Source organism: Bubalus kerabau, chromosome 8 (genome assembly GCF_029407905.1).
Source record: "Bubalus kerabau isolate K-KA32 ecotype Philippines breed swamp buffalo chromosome 8, PCC_UOA_SB_1v2, whole genome shotgun sequence".
NCBI classification, from domain to species: Eukaryota; Metazoa; Chordata; class Mammalia; order Artiodactyla; family Bovidae; genus Bubalus; species Bubalus kerabau.
The window spans coordinates 122,222,366-122,250,100 of NC_073631.1; the positions used below are offsets into that span (position 1 = coordinate 122,222,366).

General features: G+C 58.6%; 1 protein-coding gene across 2 annotated transcripts in view; it reads right to left on the reverse strand.

Annotated features, from left to right (window-relative positions):
• PTPRN2 (protein tyrosine phosphatase receptor type N2) overlaps positions 1-27,735 on the reverse strand; it is a 611,715-nt gene that overhangs the window by 96,193 nt on the left and 487,787 nt on the right. For both annotated transcript variants that reach the window (XM_055591390.1, XM_055591389.1), the window contains one exon: positions 15,472-15,684. In XM_055591390.1, coding sequence (XP_055447365.1) covers positions 15,472-15,684 — 213 coding nt within the window. The remainder of the gene's footprint in view (positions 1-15,471; positions 15,685-27,735) is intronic.

Consider the following 27,735-nt stretch of genomic DNA (forward strand, 5'->3'; position numbering starts at 1 on the left):
GCGTGTGAAGGAAAAGAAGTACTTTTCCGACAGCGAAGAGGAAACCGCCTCTTTGGGGCCATGCTGCTGTGGTTTCCAGGACACCGGTCTCTGGAGAGCTGATGCTTCTCTGCGCAGCTGTGTGTCTTCAGCTTCTGGACTCTCTCAGGTCTGGGGACAGTCATGGAGAGGACAGACGCAGTGTCCCGAGCTCCTGTGGGGGGCGGTGCACACGCAATCACAAGTAGATGGGGCCCTTTGGCCGGCGAGCCCACAGCAGCATCAGCAGCGTCAACGGGGCCTCTCCTCTTGGGGAGCAGGGGTTCCTGAGCCATGAGCATCTCAGGAGCCAGCCCAGGGAGAAGATGGACCCCGTGGGCAGATAGCTTGGCCCGAGACAGACCCCATCCTTGGGTCAAGGGGGTTGGGGGACAGAGCTTGGCCTGAGATAGACCCTGCCCCACCATGCATCTCGGGTCAAGGCGGTCGGGTGACAGAGCTTGGCTGGAGACAGACCCTGTCCTTGGGTCAAGGGGGTTGGGGGACAGAGCTTGGCCCGAGACAGACCCTGTCCCACCAAGCATCTCGGGTCAAGGGGGGTCCAGGGACAGAGCTCGGCTGGAGACACACCCCGTCCACGCCAGGCATTTCGGGTTGAGGGTGTCCAGGCAACGACTCCTACCCAGAAGCCCCGGGCCTGAGTCCCAGCTTGGCCGCTCAGCAGCTGCGAGGCTTTGGACAAGCCGCCTGTGTCTGGACGTCAGCCTCCTGACCTGTGGAGGTGGGGATGGCGGCAGAAGGGCTGCACAGGGCCGCAGGGGGCATTCCAACAGCAAAAGGGCAAAGAGCCAACACAGGGCTGGGGCGTGAGGCGAGTGTGTGGCCGCCGTCCACCCTTCCTTCTGCCGGACACGGGCTCCCCGACCAGCTTCCTGGATCACGCATGGGTGTGCGGGAGCAGTCAGGATGCCCGGTCAGGTCCTGCTCCCAGGACACCGCAGCTGAAAGGCGGGGTTCCACACGCACTGTCCCCCTGCTGGGGAGGGCACGGGCTATGCAGAACCCAGTTTGCAGACCGACCACTGTCTGCAGTGGGCAGGATCTCTCCCCTCCCTTCTTGGGGAAACCAGAGTTCAGAAGTCTCTAAAGAGAAAAGAATAGCCGTCAGCCCCCCTAAAATCCAGTACTCCATCACAGAATCATCAAACACGTGACACACATGTCCTGAACGCGTCCTCGTTGGTGAAGAGAGGTGAGACGGGGCGTGAACCTCCCATGAAGCCGACGCGGGGCCCCGCTCCTGGCACCGTGCAGGGCGCCCCCTCAGTCCATCCAGCCCCGCCAGCCACCCAAGCGGGCAGGTCCAGAGAACAGTCAGCACAGCATCTGCTGAAGCTCTGAAGCCTCCCACTCCAGGGGTCCTCAGGGTGCGGGGGTGCGGGCGGGCAGGGGGCAGGAGGGGTGCAGGGATGTGGGCTCAGGAGCCAGGCGTGCACAGTGTGTGTGGATCGTTGTCTGTGAAGCCACCTGCTTCCCCCGCTGCCTACGGCCGCGGCCCTGGGATGCGTCTGCAGTGTCCACCGTGCCTGCGCTGTGGCACAATCTGCAAAGTGAGTCGAACAGGACTCTGGTGGCAGAAGGCCACCCTCACACGTGGAATCTTATCTGACAGGGAACCTGGACCGAGCGGGGCTTGCTCTGAGAGAAAAGGCCTGCCGTCCCCAGACTGCACCCGAGGAAAGACAGGACTCCCCAGGCTTCAGAACAGCCTCTTGGCACCTTTCACGGAGCAGCGGGAACAGAGCGGCGGACGCCGAGTGTGCGCACAAAGGCCCCGGGCTGTGGGGCTACTTGGGGTCGTGCTTAGTGCAGCAGCGCAAAGCCGGGGGTGGGGCGCGCAAAGCCGAGGGGGAGGCGCGCAAAGCCGGGAGAGAGCGAGCCGGGGGAGCGGGGACGCGCAAAGCCGGGGAGGGGCGCGCAAAGCCGGGAGAGAGCGAAGGGGTCATTACGTGACTGGTGGGGGTGGGGGTGGGAGGCAATTACTCTCCAGGCGGATAAAAATGCTGAAAAGGAGCGGCTGCCCTGGGAGGCCTCAGCCCAGCTCCAAAGGCACTGTGGACCCCACAACATGGTGAGAGCAAGGGGCACAGGCGACCCCAGAGTGGCGTTCGGGGGGTCACATGCAAGAGGCCACGCAGACGCCATGACAGAGGGCGCCACGAACATGCTCGGAGGTGGCGTGACCACGAGTGCCATGGCAAACGGCCTGCGGGCAGCAGGGGAGCCCTGGGTCGGGCCCGCAGGGTGAGGCCCAGGCACGTCTTCTCTTCCCGCTTAGTTTGCTGTTTGCAGTTGACTGATCAGGCTTCACTTTCCCAATAAAACCCCACACGAGGTACGTCCAACACACGGCAACTTCTACCTTCAAAATGAATGAACGAGTGAAACGTCTGACCCGGACACTCTGGGTCCAGGAATGTCCATCAAGAAAAAGCACAGGAAGAAAAGTGGAGCCTCGCCTGGTGAGCCGGGCTCGCCCCCAGCAACTGTGACACGTGACAAGCGTGACAGGGAGGAACAGCCGCGAGCAGGCTGCGAGCACAGACTCACGCTGGGTGAGGGTGGGGTTTCACGGGGCCCCTCCCACTGAAAGCAGCTCATCCGCTCGGTGTTGCCCTGGGACGTGGACACAGGCGTGTGCTCTGTGCACACCAGGACAGCTCTCCCCACGGCCTCCTAAGGGATCGGGTGCCCCGGCTGTTTCTGGGTAGGAAGCAGAGGACCCCGGGGTGGGGGTTAGAGGCACAGCAGGGGCAGTGGGCGGGGTCCCCGATCCAGGCCGCATTCTGCTCTCTGGACGAGAGCCGGCGCTCAGCCTGTCTCTCCAGCCCTGGCGTGTGTCACGGGGTCCCCACCACTCATCCTGGACCCTCTTTGCTGCATCCACCAGCTGCTCAGTGATGCCCAGATCATGTTTACATTCCCCTGGCAGAACAGCATGCTCACCCATGCACAGACCATGTGCATGCATGTACACACACATGCACGCACACATGCACAGCGCACACACCATGCACACGTGTGCACACATGCCACGCACACACAAATGCGTGTATGTGCACACACGAACACACACCACACACACGTGTACACACACATGCATGCACACGTGAATGCATGTGTGTGTACACGCATGAATGCACGCACATGCACACACACATCCACGCATGTGCCCATGCAGGGGAGAAGCTCGTCTCCAGAGTGAATCCTGAGCTGGCCTGAGAGTCTCCACAAGCCAGTGCTCATTCTGACCTTTAACCTGTGCCGTACCAGCACCCCAACACCCTAAGAACAGCTGTGGCTGCAGACCTGGGCTCCTCTGGCCAGACCGCAGCCGCCTTCAGTGCCAGCTCCCGTGGCACCAGTCAACTGTGAGGACAGCCCCCGGGCAGCAGTGTTTACGGAGCAACAGTGAGTCACGGCTCCCGCTTTGTAAACGCTTTCTCTAAATGAGAGATAAGGACACAGACACATCTCTGCTGACAGAGGTGAGAAGGGCGTCCCGCTTGCTTCTCCGTCTGGAGCAGTCCACGGTCAGAGATGCGCGGCCGCGACAGTGACCCTGCCTGCTGTCCAGTTACCGCCACGTGGACGGTCCTCGCCTGCCAAACCGAGGGCAGAGGTCACCTTCCTGTTCTCTGTCCCCCTCGGTGTCCAGCACAGATCAATGAGGCTCTCCCGATGCCCGCTCATCAGTGGGTACCGCCTGCAGTCAGCAGCCCCTAGGGCCCAGGCCCCCCACGCTGGGCAGTGGCCGAGACGCTGGGGGAAGGGCCGCCCCCACGAGAGGCTGCAGGCGGTGGGGCTGCCTGGGGGCTGGACTCAGGTCCTCAAGACTCAGGGGCTGGGACATCGCTGGTGAGCCACAGGTTGACAGCTCGAGACCGGTCTCATTTTCCATAGCTCTCTAGTGCAAGAGATGAAATCACCAAATTACGGCTGGCCTGCTGCCTAAAGATGGGCCCAGAAGACACGTTACTAAGTTCCTCCCTGGTGTGTCTGACTCGTCCACATCCACAAGGCCCCGCCCCGAGCCTGAGTGTCCTTTCAGACCTGGGACACACGCCGTCGGCTCTGTTTCTGATCACCATCAGGGTGAAACCGGGGGAGAGCTGTGACGAGGAGAACACAGGAAGGAAACACGTAACTCCACGAACATCTTCTCTTCTAACCCACAGTTACCATGGTTTCCGCAACGATCTCTGATGCTTCAGCTGAAAGCCGGAATTCATGGAGATGCAGGACAGAGTGTGTCTGACCCACAACCTCGGCAAGACCCAGAAGCCCTCACAGGAGGGTTCCAGTCCAGCTGGAGGGTTCCCGTCCAGCTAGAAGCCCCCAGCGGGGCCACCGTCGTTAAGACAAATAAAACAGCAAACACAAAGCCCGAACTTCCCGGACTCCTGCAGCTGACAACTCACTGGGTCCTAAACGTCAGAGGTGCCTCGTGGCCCACATTCGACTCGGCCTCTGACAGCAAAGGCGGTGTGGAGCGGCTCCACCTGTGTGCATGGGCGTTTCGGGTTCATATTTCATATTCAGACAATAAAAAACAGCCACGTCAAGTGGAAACAAACTGCGCACCTCTTCAGGGAGCCCTGGTCCTGACGTGGACGTGGACGAGCAGCCGTCTCCTACCAGAAACGTTTGCGCCTTCCTAATTTTCTCCTTGCTCAGCAGATACTGAAGCCCCAAGGTCTGTCATCACCGTCGTCACATTCATCCACGCGTGGAGCTCAACACGCACCCCGTGCCGTGTGCTGGGCGCTGCTCTCAACGCTGGAGGTCAAGGGTGATGTCTTCACGAGAGTTCTAAACATGCCCCCCGACCGGCTCCTCTCACGACGCTACCTTAGACCCACCTGCCAACCAGGCTTTCCCGGGCTCTGAGCGGTCCCTGCTGGGGCTGAGCGTTCATTCCACAGATCCTCACCTTCTTTTCAGAGGACACGTCGGGGAAGGAACAAGCCAAGTTCTGGTCTGGCTCAGCCCGGGGCGAAAGCCCCTCCAGAAGTGAAGGGCGTTCCAAGGTGCCGGGAGGGGTCCCTCAGGAGGGGCCACGCTGGGCGGGTGGCAGGTGTGGGGTCCGGCCCGGGGACAGATGGGACGCTCGGGGGGGTAGAGCTGGGGGACGGCTTTCCGAGTGAGGGCTGCAGCCTGCACAAAGGTTCCAGGACAGAGGAGCTCAAGGGAGGGTCCAAGGCCAATACAGAGCCAGGCAGGGGCACAAAAGGGCTTCCCAGCTCCCCATCCCGCCTGCAGCCTCGTTAAGGCAGAGGGCAGGGCCGCGGGGGACACGGGCGGGGAGGCAGCTGCCTCTGCCTCAGAGACAAACTCACAGCATCCTTCGGGGACCAGTTACGCCGCCGAAGCTGCTGTGAATGGCGATGCGGCCCCCCAACGCTGACGCGCAGGGTGATGGGGGCAAGTCACCGTCAGTCCGTTTGATCTCGGTTCTCCCAGCTGTGAGATGAGGGTGCTGACCTCTGAGGCCAGCAGGAACGTCACAGGCTGTCACCGCCTGGAAGGCACAGGTGCCCAGCTTCCACAGCAGGTCCAAGCTGGCCGCGGCCCTGGAGGAAAGCCCCAGAAGGGGCCTCCCAGGAGAGGCCCCTTGAGCAAGCAGACACGTGGGGCACTGCTAGCCAGGGCCCGGGGCTGTGAGTCGCCGGTTGCTGGAGCCAGCGTGAGGTCTGTGCACCCAAGACGTGCCCCAGGAATCTGTCTCAGGAAGCGGGGGGCCACAGGATGGGGGACCAGAGTTAAAACGCACCACTTAACGACCACCATTTGGGAAACACAGGGTCTGAAGTCAGAAAAGAAAGTTCGAAAGCAAACATCACGGGAACTGAGGTTTTTCTCCCCTTGGTTTTCCCTTTCGCGTTTCAATGTCAAGTTCTGTGGTCGCTGAACTCAGTACTTCCCTTCTCCCTGGATGTGGGAGAGGAAGGGGAAGCTGGGGTGGGGATGACTGGGGGCAGGTAAACCAGCTGAAACCGCCCTCCCAGCTGACGGCCGCTGCACAAGCAACGCTGTCCTCCCGCCCACAACCGCCGGGGACTCGACTCAAAGGGCGTGGTGCTCGGGATTACGAAGGATGTAATCTAAAGAACATTCCTCTCACTTGTTATTCTTCTGCTTCCCTGTCTATAAAACATGAAAATGATAAAATGCTTACGTATAAAACAAATCCAAACTCCTAACTTTAGAGGATGTACATCTGGTTCCGTACTGACACTAGCACCCTGGGCAGCGTTAGAGCCCAGCGTCTTCACGGACTCTTCCAGCTCGTTTGCGATGAAACATCACTAACCTGTGCTTCCTGTCCGTAACCCTCACACACCTTACACAGCCGAGTATCTTAAAGCATCCGGCCTTTCCTGCGGATACAATCATTTGTGAGCCTTCCTTTTTTCATTCTCCAAATAGTCACAGACGCATGCAAACACACACCCAGATACCTAACTTTGCTGGTTGCATTATTTTTTACATTAAAGAACCTTAAAACACTATTTTTTCACGACTATCGCCTTCCTAATGGGAAGTCACCTGTATGAATACCTTGTCCTTGCTAATAAATAACCCACCACAATTCCATTCTTAATTATCAGCAAGTCTTTCAAAGCAGGAGTGCTTTGGCGGGCTTCCCTCATAGCTCAGTTGGTAAAGAATCTGCCTACAATGCAGAAGACCCTGGTTCAATTCCTGGGTCAGGAAGATCCGCTGGAGAAGGGATAGATTACCCACTCCAGTATTCTTGGGCTTCCCTGGTGGCTCAGCTGGTAAAGAATCCTCCTGCAATGCAGGAGACCTAGGTTCGACCCCTGGGATCCCCTGGAGAAGGGAAAGGCTACCCACTCCAGTATTCTGGCCTGGAGAATTCCATTCACGGGTCGCAAAGAGTCAGACACAACTGAGCAACTTTCACTTCCAAAACAGAAAACCCCAACGGAGACTCAAATGTTTTGAGCCACAAAGTTTAAGAGCAGTTGATTAGATGGAGAAGAGAAACACTGTTACGGAGCTTCTCCCCCGTCACAGGCATCCCTCCGGTGACGTCTCCCGAAGAAGTGACTCGCGTGCAGCACAGACACGCCCCCCGGCTCCCGGAACTCCCACCTCCATCTGTCCAAGACGCTCTCGGATCTGGGCTTGACCGCCTCCAAAGGCCTCTCTCTCCTCAGTGTAAGCGTCAGCTCCTAGGAGACGCCTCTGTCCACGGCCCAGACTCCGGCCCCCTCCTCTCCCGGGCACCTTGCCTCTTGTCTCTCCGTCTGAGCCCCCTCGCTCACCTCCTCTGGGAAGTCCTCCCTGACCACCCCAGGCTCCCAGGGGCCCCTCTCAGAGCTCATCGTCTCAGGCACGTGCCTAACCCAGCGTGAACCGGTCCTCCCTGTAAACTGCTTTGAAACAGAGTTCTCTTCCACCCCTGCCGCTTTAGAAACCATGATGTCATCACTGGAAGAAGTGGGTTCTGGAAAAGACTTTCTGGAAGAGGCGTACTTCTCTCAAGGCACGTGGTCTTCCCGAGGCTCCCCAAGGCGTCCCTCCCCCAGGGTGAGCTGCAGGCCAGCAGGGACCCAGACACACAGGCCGTGCTGCTGCTGGCCAGGGGTGGGGACTGAGGCACACAGATTCCACGCCAAACGGGCCTCAGGAGACAGTGGTGTGGACGCTGGGCCTGCCCGGGCGGGTCAGCGCGCCGCCCTGCGTCGGGGGCTTGCAGGCCGTCCCCCGCGCCACGTCCCCGCATGGTCCCCTCTGACGTTTGGAAACCGCTGTGCCCTGCCTGACTCCCCTGGGTTGGGCTGTGCAGCTGCTCTTTCCGAAGCGTTCTCCCCTCGTAAACACACACTTCTGTGGCCTCCGACGGTCGGAGCCAACAGCCCTCAGCTTTCCCCTCAGTGAGCTCTGCCCTCTGTTGTGCCAGGCCCGTGTCGAGTTAAGAGCTGGGCTTGGCCGCCTTTGATGGGCGGGTGCACGTCACTGCGCATGGCACGGGGGGTCCCCAGGGGCACAGGTGCCATCGGGCCAGGAGGGACTCAGGAGCAGGCCGGGCAGCGCTGCGGGGCTCTGCCCACGGCCACCCGCGCCAGGCCCATCCTGGAGGCCTGGTGGACAGACAGCGGGCTCTGCGGGCACAGGCCCCTGTGGAGCCCCCACACCTTCACGGGGACGCGCGCCCCCCGGGGCCGGGCCAGCAGGAGCTGGGGAGCGGGAGGCAGACCCCGGAAGGGGAGGCGGGTTGTGGCCCTGTTGCTGGGCTTCGCGGGACCGCCTGGCTCACTCAGGGGACCCCGGCCTCTGATTACCTGCTTTTTAGCATTCCCTCCCGCCCTCCTGCCATCTGGGTCTAAATCCCTGTTGAATCCATTTTCACACTTCCTTGCGCTCTCGCAGGCTTCTCCTCCCAGCGCCCACCTTTCAGCATCGCTGAGAAGCCCACAGGGGGTCTCCCAGGAAACCGGGCCGCACACGGGCTCCGCCGCCTGCTGAGGGGCGCCCGCGGCTGGGCGAGGGGAGCAGACCCGCTGGACTCAGGAGGCCCTGGACACACACACACGAGTCCACCTTCCTCCAGACGGTGGAGGACGGTGGGACTGACCTCCACGGACAGACGTGGAGCAGCGCCCCATGGACACCACGGCCACCGTCCCCACAGCCTGCCTCGATCAGCGCCCTCCCCACAACGTCCTGGACTCCCCAGGACACTCAGGCCTCGGGTTTCTCTGGCTTTCCCCAGGAGCACACTGCTATCCTTGCAGAACGTATGTGCTAAGCTGCGGTCCAGGAAACGTGCCCGCATCTCTGGATCAGGGTCTAAAGCAGAGAGAACAGCCCTCGCAGGGCAAGAAGTCAGAGGCGTTCACCTGAGCTGGGAGCGCCCGAGCTGCACCTCCAGAGGAACCCACACCCACCAACACCCGAGTGCCATGGTCAGCACACACACCACGGTCAGCACACACACCACGGTCAGCACACACACACACGCCACCGTCAGCACACATGCCACGGTCAGCACACACGCCAGGGTCAGCACACACAGCCGCTCCCTGAACAGCACATAGAGGCGAGGTGCCGGGCGCCTCCGTGACCTTCTAGGACCTTCTAGAGCCCAGGGACCAGCCTGATGCGCTTCCCTTCCCGTCCTGTGGGTGAGGAGCGTGGGGCCCAGGGACATGGCCGGTTGCTACCGCCAGGAGGTGGGACAGGGCCGTCCACGAGATCAAACACTGGGATGGAGGGAAAGGAATGGAGAGAGACTGGAAAGTGCAGTGGGAAGACAAGAGGGCAAGAAGACCAGCTGGACGGGGTGACGAGCCTGGCCCACAGTCGCCCTCATGCAGGAGAAGCCAGCTACCCGCAGAGGCAGCACGGCCCTCGCTCGAGGGTAGGGAGGGTCACTGGCCCCGTGGCCCTGGACCCCATCCCTGCTCCACAGCGCAGGGGACACGGCGCCTCGGCGCATCCTCCTGCCTGCACATCCGCCGAAGGGTCCACACTCAGGCTCCAGCACGCCGCCCCGCCCTCCAGTGGGCTCTGTGCCCCTCCTGTGGCTCAGTGCGGGAGGTGCCCATCGGGCCAACGACCCCTTGGTCATCTGGGTGGTGCGGTGCCCAGGCCTGGGGTGGGTTTACAGCCGACGCTGTGTCTGCGAGGAGGCCCTAGCCGGCAGGGCACGACGTCCGCCTCTCCAGTGTCTCCCTGGCTCCCCTCCCCTCTAGGAGGAAGGTGGCACAGGGGCCATCAGACCTGGGGCAGGGAACCCTGTCCAGCGAGCATCCTGCCGCCTGCCTGTCCCGTGGCCAGTTCAGCTCTGCTGCCTGCCACCTGGGGCCTGGGACAAGTCATGCCCACCCCATGCCTGCTTCCTGCTCGTGTATGACAGGCCCTGCCGCCCGGAGTGGCCCCGCGGCATGGACCAGGGCCAGAGCAGGCTTTCCCAGCATGTCTACGGGCACCGCTCATGGGAGCCGGAGGCTGGGGGCAGAGGTGGGGCTCTCGGAGGGTCTTCCAGGCCCCGGGCTCCTATGGCGCGCTGCTTGGGCCTCAGGGAGGTGGAAGTGGACGCCCATGTTAACAGAGAGGGGCAGGCGGACGCGAACATTCCACTCACCCCCACCAGAATCAGAGTCAATTCAAGTGACGCACCTTCCCTCCCTGCCTGCCCCAAACCGTGCCGCCTGGACCTTCCTCTCAGGTACACTTTCTGCCCTCGGCTGTCACGGGACAACACGAGACCTGGGAAAGCAGCCTGACCCGGAGAAGGCAGGTGAGCCCCCTCCAGCCCCCATGCCCTGGGCCCGCCTGGGGTAAAGCCCAGATCCATGGACACATCGCCCAGAGGAGAGCTGACCACAGCACGTAACGTGGGATCCCGGGGAGCCGCAGAGGTCAGGCCCCAGCGTCCTTCGTGTTAGACGTCTCAATCGCTCACTTCCCAGACACCTCACTGAGGGGTCTTCGGTGTTTAATAAGTCTGGTCTGACTGTCACTGTCTGATCGGGGCAGCGGCTGCTCTATCGGGAAGGCAGCATGTTTTCTGAGCATGCATAGATGTCTCTTTGGCCATCTTTCTAGACTCCAGCCTCCCCTAGAAGACGTTTCCCGATCTCAGGGGCTATTTCCGAGAGAACGCACAGAAACCAGGGAACGCGCATGCAGCCGCTGCTTTTGGAAACGGCACGTTTGAAAATTTAAGATTTATGAGAAAAACATGCTACCACTTCAGGTTTCCAGAGACACGTTCAGACCCGGAGTGGAGAGGTATCGGGAAGGTCTGACTGAGCATGCAGGTCAGAGCCCGTCGGCCCTGAGCTGGGTCCCCTGACACGGAAAACACAGGCAAAAAGCAGGTCCCGCAAACAGGCCCCCTTACTCTCACCACCCAGAAAGTGAGCACGTTTTCCTGGGGTTCTCACAAGGCTGCAGGCAGGGAAGCTGAACTGACTCACAGGGGGCCCAGGCCTGCCCAGGGGTCACCAGGCTGTGCCCTCAGCAGCCTCCTGCTGCCCGGCAGCCCACACCCCTGCCACATGACCAGAATTCGGGAAGTTTCGAGGGAATTCTGCCTGCGGTGGTTGGTACTGACGGCCACTTCTGCAGAGGCAAAACCCGAAAGACTCCAGTCCTCAGGCCTGACTAGGTCATCACAGAAAGAAATGTTCTTTAATAGTATTTCAGGGCACCCTTCCAGTTTTGAAGCAGGATAGATTTTGCTTATTGGAATTTGCACACAGAGTTATTTCAACCTGAGAATTTAAACATAAAGCCACGCCAAGCTGCTAAAAGATTTGCAGTGGACTGAGGTGGGAAGGGCTAGTTTAGAACCTGGATCAGGTAAACCCCAGGAATTCCCTGCTTTCCACGTCAAGGGGGCAGGGTTTCTGTGTTGAGAGCCACAGCGAGTGAGAAGAGGAGAGCCACCGAGGAGAAGGCCCCTGAGTCAGGCCAGGGGCAGAGCCAGCCTGGGGCCTCCCTCCCCCTGAGCCAGGCTCTCCTCGCCCCAGCGGGGAGGTCGGGGGGCCTCTGGGCTCCTGGGACGGCGGTTCATGGGCACCCCCAGCCCAACCCCGCCCTCTCCTCTGGGTCTGGCTCCAAAGGCCCCAAACACTCCGGGAGGCAGACCATCAGAGGAGGCCTCCTCGCCGAGATTCTGCAGAGCTGCACCCTGGCAAGGGAACGGGAGCGGCCGCTGCTCTGAGATGATCAAAGCCTGGAAACAGAGCAGCGTTCAAAGAAACTCGGGGCGGGGGCGGGGGATAGGCGGGGACACCTCTGAGCATCCAGGGGCTTGTTTCTGCCCAGTCTTGCCCAATCCTCTTCCACGGAAGTAGGGCACTGACGTGACAAAACTCACTTATGGGCTGTGACTTCGTCCCGCAGCCCCAGGGTTGCCCTCAGCGAGCACGCGTGTGTAAATACACGCTCACGTATGCACATATGTGCGTGTCACGTGGTGTGCCAACTGGGGGGAAAATAGGAATAAAGGCAAAGAAATTGGCCTTTTAGACCAAAATACCGATTTAATCGAAGTATCTTATGCTTATCTACTTAGAGAACAAAAATAACATTTACTAAAACAATGGAGAAAGTTTAATTGCAGAATCCCATTAAAACATGACCTTTAAAGATGGATTTCAGTTCTTCTAAAAGTTAATACACCCAGTTCTTTCAAGTCCAAGCAAATTAAACTTCAATAGATTACCTGGTGAAATTGATATCTTGTTACGTGTTAAAATATGAGTCTATTGAGAAAGATGTGATTTTTCCAATAGGAAAAGCAAATGAAAATACCACACTCTCACACATACGTAAGAGTCTTTAAAATGCTGACTCTTGTCTATAAAATAGTTCTATTTTAAGGGACAAGAGAGAAAAATGTTTAAACGTATTTGCACTGGAAGCTAATAATGCAAATTACTCGCTGTTTGGAAACAAGTTTTAAAAAAAAATCCGCCGAGAACTCACGGACACTCCGTGAGCCCACAGGAACCCCGAACCCCAAACCATGGATTACGACGAGCAGGCGGGGGCTGGCCCAGAGGACCAGGGACGGATTTTAGCAGAGGAAGTCCAGGTCTGCATGAAGGGTCGACCACCCGAGGGCCGTCCCGCTGGAAGAGGCTGGCGGCGCGCCACTGCTCTTCGTGGGCTCTCCGCTTGGGGAGGAGGCGGACGCCCAGGTGCACCAGGCGCCTGCAGACCACCAGCCTCGAGCCTCCACTGCCCGCCCCCAAGGCCTCTCTCCTTTAAAGGCTGACCTCCTCCTACTCTGAGGTCAGTAAAGCCACGACACTGCCACCTACCACTCCCGGGCCACTTGCTCCTCCCCAAACGTGCAGAGTGCTCATCTATCTTCTCCTTCAGAAACTTCATAAAATGAATGGGACATTCCCAGATGCCCCATGAAAGAAAGCTCCATATTAAGTCATTCCATCTTCCTTGTAACCCCGGGATGAGGGTTACTAACCAGATGGTACCCGTAACCTCGAGCACAGGGTAGAATTGGCAAAGTGCAGAAGTCCAGTGATTTGAAAACGAAGCACGGAAGCCAGCAAGATACCGTCTGCAAATGACTGTTTGGGGTTCGAAATACTTTAAAAAAACTTTTTCAGGCAGATTTTTAAACTCGAAGGGGTCTCCACGGCAGTTATAGAAAACCCTAATGAAGTATGGATCCATGAATGGATGAATACCTGCCCTGTTTACAGATGCAAACTCCTCTGTATGCAACTGCACCCCCACCAGCCCTTAATACATGACTCAGCAAATGCAGAGCTAAGAATCAGGACAGCCTTACCCCATTTGCTGAGTGTGCTCTGCTAAAAACAAGCCCAAACAAGACGACAGCCCAGTGCCAGCATGTTCTGAGCAGTGAGCAGTCCATTTCGGGGGAGCAAACCTCCACATTTAATCAAAGTAGCTCCCACAAGGGTGTTCTGTAGTAATCTCAAAACCAAGCCCACCAGAAAATCTCTACAATACTTTCATTTCCAAATTTTCCTAGACCCTATTTCTAAAGTTTTTTTCTGTGTTCTTTCCTTTTTTTTTTTTTTTTTTATTAATCTGGATTGAAGAAAAGCACACATTTCATTTATTGTCTGGATTACAGATTCTTATTAAACAAACCAGAGCTCATTATAAAATCAATATCAACTTAACCACCATGCCCCCAGGAGGAACCACATAAAGGTCACTCCAAGAAATTCAAACAATTTTCCTGCTGGAAGGGCATGATTTTAATTACAGATACTATTAATTAGGGCTGTCACTGGGATGCTTTTTTTTCCTGTTAATTATCACAAACTCGGTCCTAAGTACGCATTCGCAACCTGCACTTTTTTCAGAACGAGTCGCTTCTGCATGCAAGCCCAACCTTTCCATTCTATCAATATTTCATATTCGAATTTCAAAGCGTATCAAAGGATGCCATGCTTTCTAAAACCCTCCGCCCGTGTGATCTCCCGTCTCTCACACACGGAACAGAACCGGTGTGATAATTTATTTATGTCCTGGCACAGGCCTGGCCCAGCAGACCCAGCTGCCTACACTGGCCTTGCTCAATAGAATTTCTGGATAAAGTCTTACTAGTTGGTGTGACATTTTTCCCCAAGCTTCTCCTTCAAACGTGCTTTTTCTTTTGCTTTGAAGCAAAGCTAGCCCTGCTCTTGAAATGCCATCTCCCACACATCTGAAGTTGCTGTTTCTTTAATAAGAAAAGACTGTACCGACCAGGCTTCTGACCCCCTCCAGAAAACCAGAGGTTCTCTTCATTCAACAACACCAAGAGTTTTGAAACGGGGAAGAAGGCTGTCTTCTGGTCTCTTTTGAGCAGAGTGGTTTTATAAACTCATCCCAGTGGCTTATGCGAGATAGGGTCAGGGTGTCTCTCAGACAAGCTCCCGGGGGCGGGTGGCTCTGGAAAGGGCTTGAGCAGCCTCCAACAGCGCAACCGTGATGACAGAATGGTAATATTTATAGATGTGACTGTGAAACAGGATGCATTATTTACATGACATACGCCATACCACAGCCACGTGACCCGAGAAAACAAAGACTCCGCTCCAATCCAATGGGAGAGAGTCTTTTACAAAATAGACGACTGAATTTTAAAGAAGATGATTGAGTAAATTACTTTCCCAGGTGGAAAATACACTTAGAGTTACATTATATTTTCTGTTAAAAGCAATCAAATGCCCTGACTGGCATATATTCTGGGCTTCCACGGCTGTTAAAATTGGAGGAGTGTTTTCCTTACAGAGCACTATTAAATCTGGAGTGTGCTCCAGAACCCCCAAACACTCTGTGAATTTTTTTCCAGTCCAATTTGGTCTGAAGCTTCCTCCCCTCACTCTCATTGGTCCCCATTTGTTTCCAGGTATGTTGGGACTGTTCCCGTAACCCCCTCCCCACACACGCCCCCCCACCGTGGCTCTCCTAAAGACACCTTGGTTTGCTTTCCAGCCATCAGCCTGAGATTCCACGTCATCCAAGACACAGCAAAGGTGGCAAAAGACAGGGTCAGAGGGTCTTTTCATCTAAGACCCCGAGGAAGTCAATGATTTAAGAGACATCTTTATACATCTATACAACCAATTTATCTTGCAACTCTGGTGTTGTTTTTTTTTTTTTATTACTAGTGGCCAAACTAAGAAAGATAACAGATAATACATAATTCATGTATTGTACATTCTCCACATTTCTAATTAGCAGCCTGCTTTCACAGCTAACGTGAGACCATCCCAGAACAGCGTAAGATTAATTTAGAGAAGGAAAACGGGGGTTGCAAGGTATTTACATGAATGCTAATGAGAAGTTTCAAATTGTCATCACACAAGAACCCAAACTACGAACAACTGCCGGGCATGGGGGAGGCCTGTTCTAAGGGTGAACGGAATGACCATGGCACCGAGAAAAGTGTCTCTTTACCTGGTAGGCGTCGGTGGCATCTGGGCCCGGGTCACCCACCAGTCCGGAGAGCTTCTCCTTCAGCCTGTAGTGAGAGCTGTGTCGCAGGCAATAGATGACGCCGGACGCCAGCAAGACCCCCACGATGACCACGATGGAGACCAGGGTGAGCACCACGAACTTGGTGGAGTCCTCCCGCGCTGCCTGGTGAGGCAGAAGCTTGATTCTGCTTCTCTGCAAACAGGAGAGGGGGCAGTGAGAGGTGAGTACCCAGCTCCTGAAGACAGTCCTTTCCAAAGACACCCACAAGTGTAAAGCTCTGGGCTGGCACTGGACCGACCCAAGGGCGTCCAGCCGTGCAGCCCCCAGCCCAGGGCCAGGGTCCTCTGGACATAGCGCGCCTGGGTCAGCAGGGCTTTCACCAGGAACGTCAGCAGCTGCATCGCTCAACTCAACGACAGGAAGTATCTGAGCCCTAACTCACTGCCTTAAGTAAAACAAAGCCTTTCACCCTTCTCAACGGGTAAGAGGGGCATTTAGGGCCACCACCGAGACATCTGGGGTGGAGAGACCGGTGGGGTGGGGGGGTAGAAGCCGCAGCACAGGTCGGACCAGGGGCTGAGCTGCAAAGGCAGGCGACTACTCCTGGCTACGCTGCAGGGGGAGGCCAGTTCAGAAGCCCTTCTGCTCTCCTTCGGAGGCGCACCCCGCCCCCCACGCCGTACAGACCTCCGACGGCGTGGTGGGGGGGGGCGCTTGCACCCACGCAGACCCCCACATCACGCACTGGGGCACTTTTCCTTGAAAGCAGCTGCAAGACAGGTCAGAGGGTCTTTTCATCGCGATAGTCCAGGAGTTCACTTCTCGGTGGGTGAGAGGTAAGAGAGCCCAGGTCCATCAGCTTCTCAGGCTTGATGGGGGTGGGGGGTGGGGGTCAGAACACCCTTTCGGTGCGTCTCACTGTCTCCGTGTGCCCAAAGCTGCACAGTGCTCGCCCTCATTAGCTTCATTATAAGGAATATTAGCAACAATTAAAAAACGCCAGGGGGACGATGGACCGGCTCCGGCCAGCACGCCGTCCACAATTACCCGGGAAATGAATAGAGACGCGCCCGCCTCAGTGCGGGTCGCTACGGGATGAGCACAATTAGCAAACTCCTTTCCACCACCTAATTTCGCGTGGTAACAAAATGGATTTTTCCCCATGAATGCCTGGCCGGCCTATTCATTATCTCCCTTCTATTAGTGATTTTCTGCGCCGCGTTCGGCCTCCAGCTCCTCACTTCCTCCGGCTCCCAATGTACACAGGGCCTCTTATGTCAGGCCGGGCCGTTTTTATCTTGTAATCATAAAGGCCACCAAAGCAATTATCGCCGGTCTTGACTGGAAAAGCTGGTCATTAATTAGCCTCCTTTGCCTTCCGTGCGGCGGATTAGTTGATGCCAGGACTGGGTTAATGGAAACGCGGGCGAAATGAGAAAAGACGCCGGATTTTCTTGCCTGGATGCTCGGATCCGAGGAGGACGGAGGGACGGAGGCGCGGGTACGCGGGGGGTGGGGGTGGGGGAGGCGCGGAGGGAGGGGTCGGGGGAGGGACCCGGGCGCGGGGCGGCGCGGGGAGCCAGCGTGGGGCCCCCGGCCGGGGCTGCCGGCCAGCCGGGCCCTCCGGGTGGACCGAGCGCAGGGGGGGGAGACCCTCCCCGCCCCTCCCGCCCCTCCCCTCGCTCCTCCCCCGGCCCACCCTGCTGCTTCCAGAACAGTCACCCCCGAGGCCGCTGGCTCCCTACCCCGCTCCCCCCGCCCCGCGCCCAGAAACAGACCCGGGTTGGGGGGAGTCCCATCCGCGGTGCCGGACCCCCGGGCTGGCCCGGAGGGCGCTCGACACCCCTGCGCCTCCCACCCTGCTCCCAGTTCCTCGCCCGCACGCGGTGCCCGTGGTTGGCGCCCGTCGGGCCGCGGCCGGTTAACTGGGAGGCACGCCCCTCTCCACGCGCTCCGGCCTGGGACGCTCCTCCGAGAGGCCGGCGGGGCTCGGCAGCGCGGGTTCCCGCTCGGCCGCCGCCCCCCTGCTCCCGGAGAGGCCCAGGTCCTCCACACCCGCTCCGAGTCTTCGCAGACCAGCCGGGACAGCAACAAAGGGGGCGCGGCTGGCGGAGGGGCGTCCCGCTGCCCCCGCCTCGGCGTTCCCGGCCATCACGGCATCCCCACCCCGCCCAGGCACAGACGACAGGCGGTCCCCGCGCCCCACCTAGGGGGTCCCGCCCGGGCCTCGGGAAGACCCCGCGCCCACGTGACTGACCGCGCCCCAGAACGGAGGCTTCCAGAAGCTTCTCGGCCCGCGACAGGGCGCGCACACGCGCGCGGTGACCAGCCTGGCTCCGAGGGGACGCGCGGCGCCTCGGTGGGTGGCCCACAGCTCAGTGCGCACCGACGGGCGGTCGCAGCGCGCTGGGGACAGAGGCCTGCACGGGGCTCCTCCCGGGCGGTGCACGCCTGGCGGCCGGACGTGAGGGGCACAAACGCCGGACGTGAGGGGCACAAACGCCGCCCGCTGGCCCTTCGGTTCCAGGCGGGAGGCCGGGAGCGTGAGCGCGCAGGAGCCCCCGGAGGAGGCCGGCCGCGGCCTACATGTTACCCCGGCCCAGGCCTGGGGCGGCAGGAGAGGTCCCGGCGGGGCGCGCACCCCCACCCCGGAGGCTCTTCCAGGGGAGGCCAGGCGGCCTCAGCGTCCTTGATGCCAGAACCCAACGGATGCCGTGACCAGCAGTGTACTTGGCCTGGGGAGCGGAAAGGAGCCTGCCTGCTGCCCCTGGCGCCGCGTTTAGAATTGGCTCAGAGGTCAAAGAAGAGCGTCCAGGAGCGGGACTGCGGGCCCCTCCTCCCGGGCCCGCTGCCCAGTCCCCGCGGGGTTCCAGGTGCCTCCGGAGGGTATAGGACTGGACCCACGCCCACGGAGCCCCCTCTTCTACGCTCCTGCCCGGCTCCCCGCTTCCCCGGGCCGGAGCTGCCCCCCAGGGAAGGGATGGCCGGGGTCGGCAGGCTGGGCGGACTGGGAGAGGTGTGGCGAGGCTGAGGATGGCGGGCGGGGCGGCTGGAGCAGGTGGGGAGAGGAAGGATCTGACGCGGCTGCAGGGATGCGGGGCTCGGAGAGGCCGGAGACCCGGTTCTGACCACTGTGGTGTGAGGCCGCAGGAGCTTAGCGGCCGGCTGGGCGGCCTGCCTCCCGCTGGCGCCGGGGCACCTCAGCAGGACCCTGACAAGTCCCGCTCCTGGCGAGCCCCTCAGTGACTCCGAGGCTACAGAGTGCCGCCGGGAGGGTGCGGAGGCGGGGACTGTCGACTGCAAGTCCGGTCTTAGGAATCTTGGAAGAAACAAAAATTTATTTTCATTTTTTTAAAATTAAAGAGCATAAACTCCCTCCTTGTTACAGTGATTGTGTTGAAATAATTTAGGATTATTTTTATCTCCTTTCTTTTTTGTAGAGTTAAAAAAAATCTCAGGATCCCTGCTAACCAGGAGAGGTGAGAGAAGGACACGCGTGCTTTCGCTTAAAGGCGAGTCTGACCCTCCGTCCTTCCGGTGTAACTGGGGCCCCGGGTCCCCCTGCGGAGCGCCTGCCACACAGGTGCTTTCCTGCCATCGCAACCTGGGGCTGAGCCCTGCAGAGAGCCCTCCACTAATTAGAGGCATCTTGTCAGTCTTGACTTGAAATTGAAAGAAAATAATGCTTAAATATTTATGACTTTGACATTTACAGTCAGGCGTCTTTTAAAAGCGGACCGCCTCCTTCTGTATAGTGGCAGCTCGCTTCCCTCCGGAAAGTTTGGAGCAGGAAGGAGGGGGGTTGGAGGAAGCAGTCCCAGCAGCCTGGGCACACAGGGAGCAGGGAGGGTGTCGTGTACCCTAGGACGTAGGGGGCACATATACAACTGGCACCCATGACTGAGTTTCAGAAGTGGGAAAAGTGTGCTTTTTAAAAATAGTTCAGGAAGAGTTAAGTCAACTTTATATCAGGTGAGATGCATCTTGAGAGTAACTGAAGTACAGTAGTTCATATTTTTCCCACTCAACCATCTCCACCTGCAGCTCCTTGAATTTATAATATAAAATATTTCAGAAGCTGTGGTTTGAAATACACGTGTGACCACAGAGGCAATCAGTGGAACTGCCCTTAGGACCCACAGACTTTGTCCTGACCTAGTTAGACTATTTTGATCTGTGCTTACAAGTGGAGGTGCATGGGGCTTCCTTTCTGTTATCTTCTGAGCCATTTCTGGCAAAATATCTTCAGAACGTTTTTTTTAGCAGTCCATGTGGTAATCTTAAAATAAAAGAAGAGAGGAGAAAAAAGAACACTCTATACCCAAGCTTGACTGAGAATTGAGGCAGCCACACAAATATAAAACTTTATGGTAAAAATATTTGTTGACAGAAAAATTTAATATTTTTCTAAGACTGTGCTATGTAACCAGTTAGCAAGAGTAATTCATTACCTAAGTCATTGACTTCAGTTTTAAAACACACTTGCACCCAAAAACTTATATGGGCACTGTCATGTAGCAATTTCATTGATACTAAAGTTCTTATACGGTGGATGTTTTCTTATACTGTGGATGTTACTATAATGGTAAAGATACTTTTCTCTGTAAAATTTAAAAATTAATTTTAGGGACTACTAATGAGCTGCTAAAACAAGTCTGTCTTTGGTTTCCCAGATGAATCATCTTAGAAGTACTTGGGAATTTCATGCTAAATTTACTAAAATATATTTGCTAAGATACAGTAACTATCACCTTAAAGCTGATCAAAAAATTTTAACATTTTTCAGGCCATGGGAATGACCAAACTTAAACATATAGTGGGGGAGGTGTCTTAAAATATTTTAAAAGTATTTTTAAAAGCTGTTAACTGAACTATTTTTAATTTGGACCCTGCCACAGAATTCTAATAAATGAGAGAAGTCAGGCGGAAATAATCATGTATTAATTCTCTGCATTACAAAATCTTTTCAGAAGCTATTATCAGAGCAAGAGGCATTGCGGTCTGAATTCAGGGTGGGAGAAATCCTTTGTGCAGCTGAAGGCTATTGTTCGTCTGTGCAGATGAAATTGTACTTGCAAATCTGCCATTCAAGTAGCCAAAAAAAAAAAAAAAAAAAAAAAGGCCTATAAGGGCAAAAGAAAACAATCTCCAAGAAACAATTATTGTTAAATATAAACTTTAATGGAAATAAAATGGGGATACGCTGTTTTAAAATAGGCTATTTGTGAGGTGTTTTCCAGGCATGGGCATAAAAATAAATACATAAAAGGTGATGAACTCTCTATTTGCATCTTTAAGCACTCCTGGAAGATCAGTTTTGGGGAGACACTCTGTTTTCAGGTGTCAGGGAAGATTTACGACATTTATGTTTAAAGTGGGAAAAACACTCCCCTGTGAACTAATTTTTAGCAGAGCTTCATAAGCACCAAATTGTCTTGGGGGGGGGGGCGGAGTGGGGTCCGGGGAGGAGGCGCATGGACGGCGGCGCTCCGCGAAGGGGCGGGCGCGCCTCGGCCGGGCCATCTCTCAGACTCCGCGGCAGGTTTACTGCACCCGAACTCGGGCTCCGCCAATCGACTCGGAGCGCGGCCGGCGCGCACCGTCTGTCGGCGGCCTGCCTGGACCCGGGCGCGCCCCCAGGGTCAGCGGTCCACTGGCTCGCCCCTGCTTTCCAAGGAGCTTTCCCTCGGCAAGGACCCAGCCCTTCTCAGCTCTGAACTTTCCGCTTCGTCTCCTTCGCGGAGTCTGAGAAGCCGCCGCCTGGAATCGCCTGGAATCGCGCGAGTGAGGCCCCGGCTGCGGCGCCGTTCGGAGCGGGGTTCCCGGGGGCGCACGGCCGTTTTCGGCCCCTCCCCTTTCGACAGGCCCGGTCTTTCTCCCTCCTCCTTCCCAGTCCCTCCCCCCTTCCTATTTACGCGATCCGCACCGAGGTCAGAAAGATCAGACCGCAGCGCCGGACACAAAGGGTTCAGGGTTCCTGGGCGCCGCCGGTATTCACGGCACCGAGGGGTTCCCAGGCGGCCTCAGCTCGTTTCCCGGGGACAATGGGGGGCGGGGGGGGGAGCATAACCTCCCCTGCCACAAAGCGCGCGGGCCGCGGAGCACGGATCGATGCCCACCCCAGGGCCCGGGGAGGGAGGAGCCCGGCAGTCCCCCCGTCTCGCCTCGCCACCCCTCTCGAGAGAGCCAAGCATGGGGCTCGTGGGGTGCGAGGGGGTGATAAAGAGACGGGGGTTCCGATGCTTCCTGCACACAGGCTTCCACCTTCTCACACTTCGGTTCGAGTTAAATTCAGAGAAGGTGGGTTTGCCTTGCAGCGCGCTTGACCCCAGGCGGGGAGGCTCCCCGGTGCAGGCCTGGGGCCGCTGTCTGCGCACTTCGCTCAGCCACCGGGCCGCAGGGCGGGAGCGCGCGGGGCCAGGGCCGGCCCGTGACGCTGGGCAGCCGGCCGGAGCGCGGTGAGCACTGCGGCCCAAGCGGCGGCGGCTCCCGGCCCCTCACCCTCCGGCTGTGTGTTTGGGGGGTGGATGGGCAGAGGTGACGGAGACGACAGCCACAGCCGTCCAACGCGGAGCAGCCTCCGAGCACCGATAGCGCCAAAGGGCGGGAGTCCATGTCCGGCTCTAAAAGGCCTCTTCGGCTGAGGTTCCCACCCCTAGATCGGGGTCTGCCCGACGGCCCCGAGCAAGGCTGCTGGAAAACCCGAAGCAAGTCTCAGCTCAGAACCACGCAGGGAGTGCTGAAGGAAGGAAATCAAGTTCCTCATTCAAACAGCTCCGCGTCAGAAGTTTCTCTGGCAAGCGCGCGCCCGCCCCGCCGGGGAGGGGGCCGAGAAGGCGCAGGTTCCTTTCGGGGGAGGGGAGGCGGCCGCGCAGAGGCGTTTCTCCACCGGGCCGGGAGGTCCAGGAGCCCCTGCCCTCTCTCAGGCCGCCCCCCCTGGCCCCCGCGCTCTCCTCTCCGGCTCTGGACGGCTCAGAGGCACGCTCCGGCCCCAATGAGGAGGGCGAAGAGCGCCCCCAAAATGGGCTGGGAGGAAAATGTCCCCACGCTGGTTCCTTCCACCCTGGCTGCTCATCATGTCCTTCACCTTTTCCCACCACCCGGCCTGTCTGCGCCCCGCGCCCCCCGCTCTGCTGCGGGTCGGAACTGCCCGGAGGGGCTGGCCTTGCGAAGGGAGAGTCCAAGAGGCAGTGGCCACAGCCTGGCCCGGGGGTCTCCGCCGGTGCCGTGCGGCGGGACGGCGGCCACCACCTCTCAGTCTTCGCGCTCAGGACGAGCTGCCACCAGCCGGGTCACCAGGGGATGTCCACCCCTGACCCACTAGGAGGATGACCTCAGACGCAGACCTCCTAAGCCAAACAGAGCCTTTGGCAGGCCGCCTGCTGCGAGTCAGAGCTAGCCCCTGGACTGGGCTCTCTCCAAAGCTCGGGTCGCCCCCCGACCCCCTCCTCCCCCGCCGCGTGCAGCCTCCATCCTTCCCCGGCTCGGGTTCCTCTCCGCGCCACCTACATGCCTGGCAGGTGCCTCCTTCAGTGGGACTCGTCCGCTCCCTCCCGCCCCCGACCCAGCCCCTGTCCTTTCTCCGATGGCCCCACCAGTGCCCACGCCCCGGCCCGGCGTCCCTGGTTACCTGCAGCGGGGCGGGCGCGGGTGCCCAAGCCGGAGGAGAAAGGGGACGTGTGCCCGGCCAAACAGCCTCGGGGTGCGGCGGCCGCGGACAGCGGCGGCGCCATCACCACTGCCAGCCTTTTCCCGGCGCCGGAGCCACAGACAAGCGGGGCCATCCTGCTCCTGACCACAAACTTCTCGGGCAGCCGGCGGAGACAAAGGTGCCGCGCGCCGCAGCTCCCCCGGCCGCGGCGGCGGCGGTACCAGCTCGGAGCCCGCGGGAGCCCGCCGCTCCGCTCTGTCGCTCAGCCGGGCTCTGTGGGCTCCGCCAGGGCCCGGGCCCGGGGCAAGGCGCTCGGGTCAGGGTCCGGCGAGGGCGGGCGCCCGGTTGGGCGCGGGACGGTCCCCGCAGGGCCCCCGGCCGCGCGCGCAGCTCCATCCAGCGCGGCCGCCGCGCCCCGCTTTATATCCGGCCCGGCGCGCACCCGGCCGGCGGCGGCGCGGCTCGCGGCCCAGCCACCGGTTGCTATAGCGATGTCCCCCCCACCCCCCACATGTTGCTGACAGCAATTGGCTAAGGGGCCGCGGCTCTCCGCGCACCCTCTCCCGCCCGAGACTATGAATGGACATCGGCTTTGTCAGTCATTTGTACAGCGCGGCAGCCCGGCCCCTCGCCTTTTCTTTCTTTTCAGCCTTTCTCCCTTTCATCGGCCGAGTTGCACTTCAGACTGGGCAAGTTCAGGGTGGCACCCGGGGGAGAGGGCACTCGGCAAGAAATGTCAACCTGCGCGTCTCTACTGTGACCTCAGCTATTGGGGGGTGGGGGGAGGGGAGGGGGCGGGCGTCCAAACTCTTGGCAGGAGAAAATCTCAGGACAAATCTTTCTTCCGAGGTAGTTTGAACACTTTTGCCCTGGGGGCCTTCCACTCCCTTTCCGAATAGAAGCAGGCTCAGGACCACCTGCCAATCGGCGCGTAAATACCGCCCCCGCCCCCACCGTCGACTCCCGCCTTCGCTTGGGCGGACGCAGGAACTACCGAGAACTTTTGCCATCGTTTGGTCCAGGCTGGTCGCGGGGCCGTCTGTCCAAGACGTCGGACTGAGATGACGGGGAGACGAAGGCGTCGAGCCGCCCAGGTCGCAGGCTCGGCCTGGCCCACCGGCCTGCGGGAAGGGCAGAGCGGTCGCACGGCTCAGGGCGCGAGTCAGCCAGACCGTCGGCGCCCCAGGTCAAACAGGGGCCGGGGGGCGGCCAGACCCGTTGGGGCCCGCGAGCGGCCTCTCCAGGGCTCCCCAGACCTCTCTCCCACATACTCCGCCCCTGCGCCGTGGACGCGTGGTCGCAGCCACAGGTCGGGGCCGCCCGGTGCGCGGCGCCCCCGCCGAGCAGCCGGGAGCGAGAGAAGAAACCCAACATCTGTGTGTACAATGCGCTCTCGGGCCCACAGCTGCAGGCACAGGGGGAAGAAAGGCAGGGAGGAGGGGGAGACCCTGTCACAGGCGATGACAGTCTGCGAAGGGCTCTTTCGTGCCTCCTTTTCTGGAGACCCCGGCGCCCTCCTCCTCGGCCCCCTCTCCCGCCGCCTCCCCATTGTTCCCGCGCTCAGGACAGCTGGAGACGGCGGCCCGCGCCAGCAGGGCGGCCCCTCCTCACCGACGCCCCTCCTGCCCGCTCCCGGCGGCCCGGCCGAAGCCACTACGCTCCTCGCTGGCCAGCCCCCCCAGCCCACCCCAGACCCCTGGCTCGCTGCCCCAAGACCAGCCGCGCGCCGAGGCCTCCTTAGGGCCACAGAAATGCCTAAACCCTCCGCCCGGTGCTCAGGGCACGAGGGCCTGCGAAGGGCTCGTCTCCGACTAAAGTGTCCCAAGGACTCCTTCCTCTGACCTAAGCAGAGAACTACCTGTGTTTGGTGCTTCCCTGATGGCTTAGTCGGTGAAAAATCTGCCCGCAGTGCAGGAGATCCGGGTTCGACCCCTGGGTCGGGAAGATCCCCTGGAGAACCGGAATAGCAACCCGCTCCAGTATTCGCGCCTGGAGAGTTTTGTGAACAGAGGAGCCTGGTGGGCTACAGTCCATGGGGTCGCAGAGCGTCGGACAGGACTGAGCGACTAACACTTGAGGGGCCGCGAGTGGAGTGCTTCAGCGAGCCCGGGCTAGCTAGGCCCGGGAGGGCCCGAGCTCGTGGGGGCTGGAGGTCTGCGGGCCGCTATGCCCGGCTGCCAGAAGCGCGAGCGGAAACTCGGTTCTGGGGTGGGGGGCAAAGGGGAACCAGGCTCCTCTCCAGCTGCGCACCCCAGCCCCACACAGCCGGCAGGACAGGAGGGGGCCACCCCGAACCCCGCGTCCCCGCGCGGGGGTACAGGGTGCAGACCCCCTCCCGGCCGCCCTCCGCGGGGCCCAGGTACCTCCTGGAAAGAGGAGGTGAAAGGGAGGAGGCGGGAGGGCCCCCGAGAGCCGGGGAGGCCTGCGGGAGGGGACCTGCGGCCCTCAGCCTGGCTGGGAACCGGCCTCTCCATAGCAACCGCCCGTGCGCGCGCGCGCATGTCTGTGTGCGCGCTCGTTTGTGTGCGGAGGAGTGGGCTCGCGGGCCTCCTTGGCCCGGGTGGGGGGATCTCGAGCCCTGGGGGCGGGGGACTGGGAAGTTCTCTCCGGAACAGGGGGGCCGGCCTTTTCGGAGGTGCTGGGGACTCTGGGATCTGGGCACGCGGCGGCAGGCACCGGCCAAGCAGGGGGGATGAGCCCGGGCCCCGCACTGGGCCGTAGGGGCACCGAGGCGCCCGGCCCCGGCTGTTCGGCCGCCTGCCTTGGTCACGGGGGCCTGGGGCTTGGCGGGCTGAGCGCGGGCGGTGGTCTTCACCTAGACCCAGCGCGGTGCGGCGGGGAGGGCGGAGGCCCCGCGGCCGCGGTAGCCGCGCCTGCCTCCCGGCCCGCGCGGGGTCCGCCGCGCGCACCTGCGGTCGGCGCGCGGGGCGGCGGGGCTCGCGTGGCCGGGAAGCGCACGGAGGGGACCCTGCCCGGGCCCCCAGCGACGCGCGAGGGGCTCAGCTGCACCTCCCCGCCGGCGCCGCGGTACATCCCTCTGGCTTTCCTCGCGCTCCACTCGATGGCCGGGAGCCACCACCAGGTGTGAGGACCCCCTCGGGCGGGCTGGGGAGTGGCCCGGTCCCTTGCCTCGGTCACCAAGGTGGCGCGGCCCCCATGCGCCTCCCGGCCCTACGGCTGCGCGAGCAGGACCGCGGCCGCGTGATCTAGAGCCCCTGGGGTGGGGGTCAGAGGGTCGGCGACCCCAGAGGGGACGTGCAGCTCAGAGCCAGATACTGTCCTGCTTTCCACAGACACCACAGGACATGTTAATTAAGTAAACAGTGCTCGATACATCCATTTTATTCTTCTAGTTCTCCCATTGTCCCAAAGGGTTTCAGTTCCGACATCAAAGCCGCACGTTCCGGGTTTCGTCTGAATTGAAAGACGCGTCTTTCTAGTGCTTTCAGAAAGGGTGGGAGGCGCCGTGGAGGCACAGTAGGTTTGCTCGGGGTCACTTTAGTGTAGAGTTAGAGGGGCCTTAAACTCTGAATGCGGTTTTCATAAGCAGAAAAGTCTTCTCTCACCCCACACCACATGGTATGTTCTTTGTGGGGTCCTGACTTGCCAAGTTCCCCTACCCCTTCCTCTCCGACACCCCCAACCCCACCCCAGGACACCACCCGGACTCCAACACTCCCTCTCAGAGCTTAAAGATAAACGGATTGCCTAGGGAATTCATTAAAGAAGGTATTTGTATTTTAGGTTCTGATCCTTTTCAGAAACTGATAAATTAATCCACCAGATTTTCATTCTATTTCCCTTTATTTTAAAATCCTTTCTTATATCCAGGGCAAGGGAAAATGTATCTATCTTTTAATTCTTGAAAATACTTTAGTAGGAAAGTGTTTTGACAATAATGTAAGACCAGGTTCAGCTTATAACTTGGAGAATGTTAGGATTTTGGTTTTTGTCCTGAGAGCTTAGACTTCATTTAATAATAAATTCCAATTTACGATTTCAATGACATTTTCAGAGAAAGGCTTTAAACATGATGCAGAGTGTTTCTGAGAGGCATGTTGACTGACGTTATTTATATATGATGAGTGTATTATTCATATAAAAGTTAGGATTGTCTGGTTGATGAATAAAAAGAATAGCATATGTGAAATTCTACAAAGTATCTGAACAATATAAATAGTTTAAAATGACATGTTGATTTTGCTAAGACTTCTTTTAAAGTGAAGTTCACATTTGTTATGTGTAAAACCTAATGTTCTGTGTTAAAAATCTCATTTTCAATTTAGGGAACACCAAACTGTTATAGATCGCATACTTAACTGATTAGAATAAAGTTCCAATGAACTAAATTATCAAAGAAAATGTATTTTAAAACAATATAGAGAAAGACAATCATGGGAAACATTATTTTAAAGCAAAACAATACCTATTTCAGAAAATTTCAATATTATGATAAGATAGAAAATGGCAAAAACACCCTCTGAAATACTTGCCTGATTTCACAAAATCTGACTCAGTTTTGTTAAAAATATAGAATAATGGCACATGAATTATATTTAAAATGCTTTTGATTTGTAAATCCATACAGATGA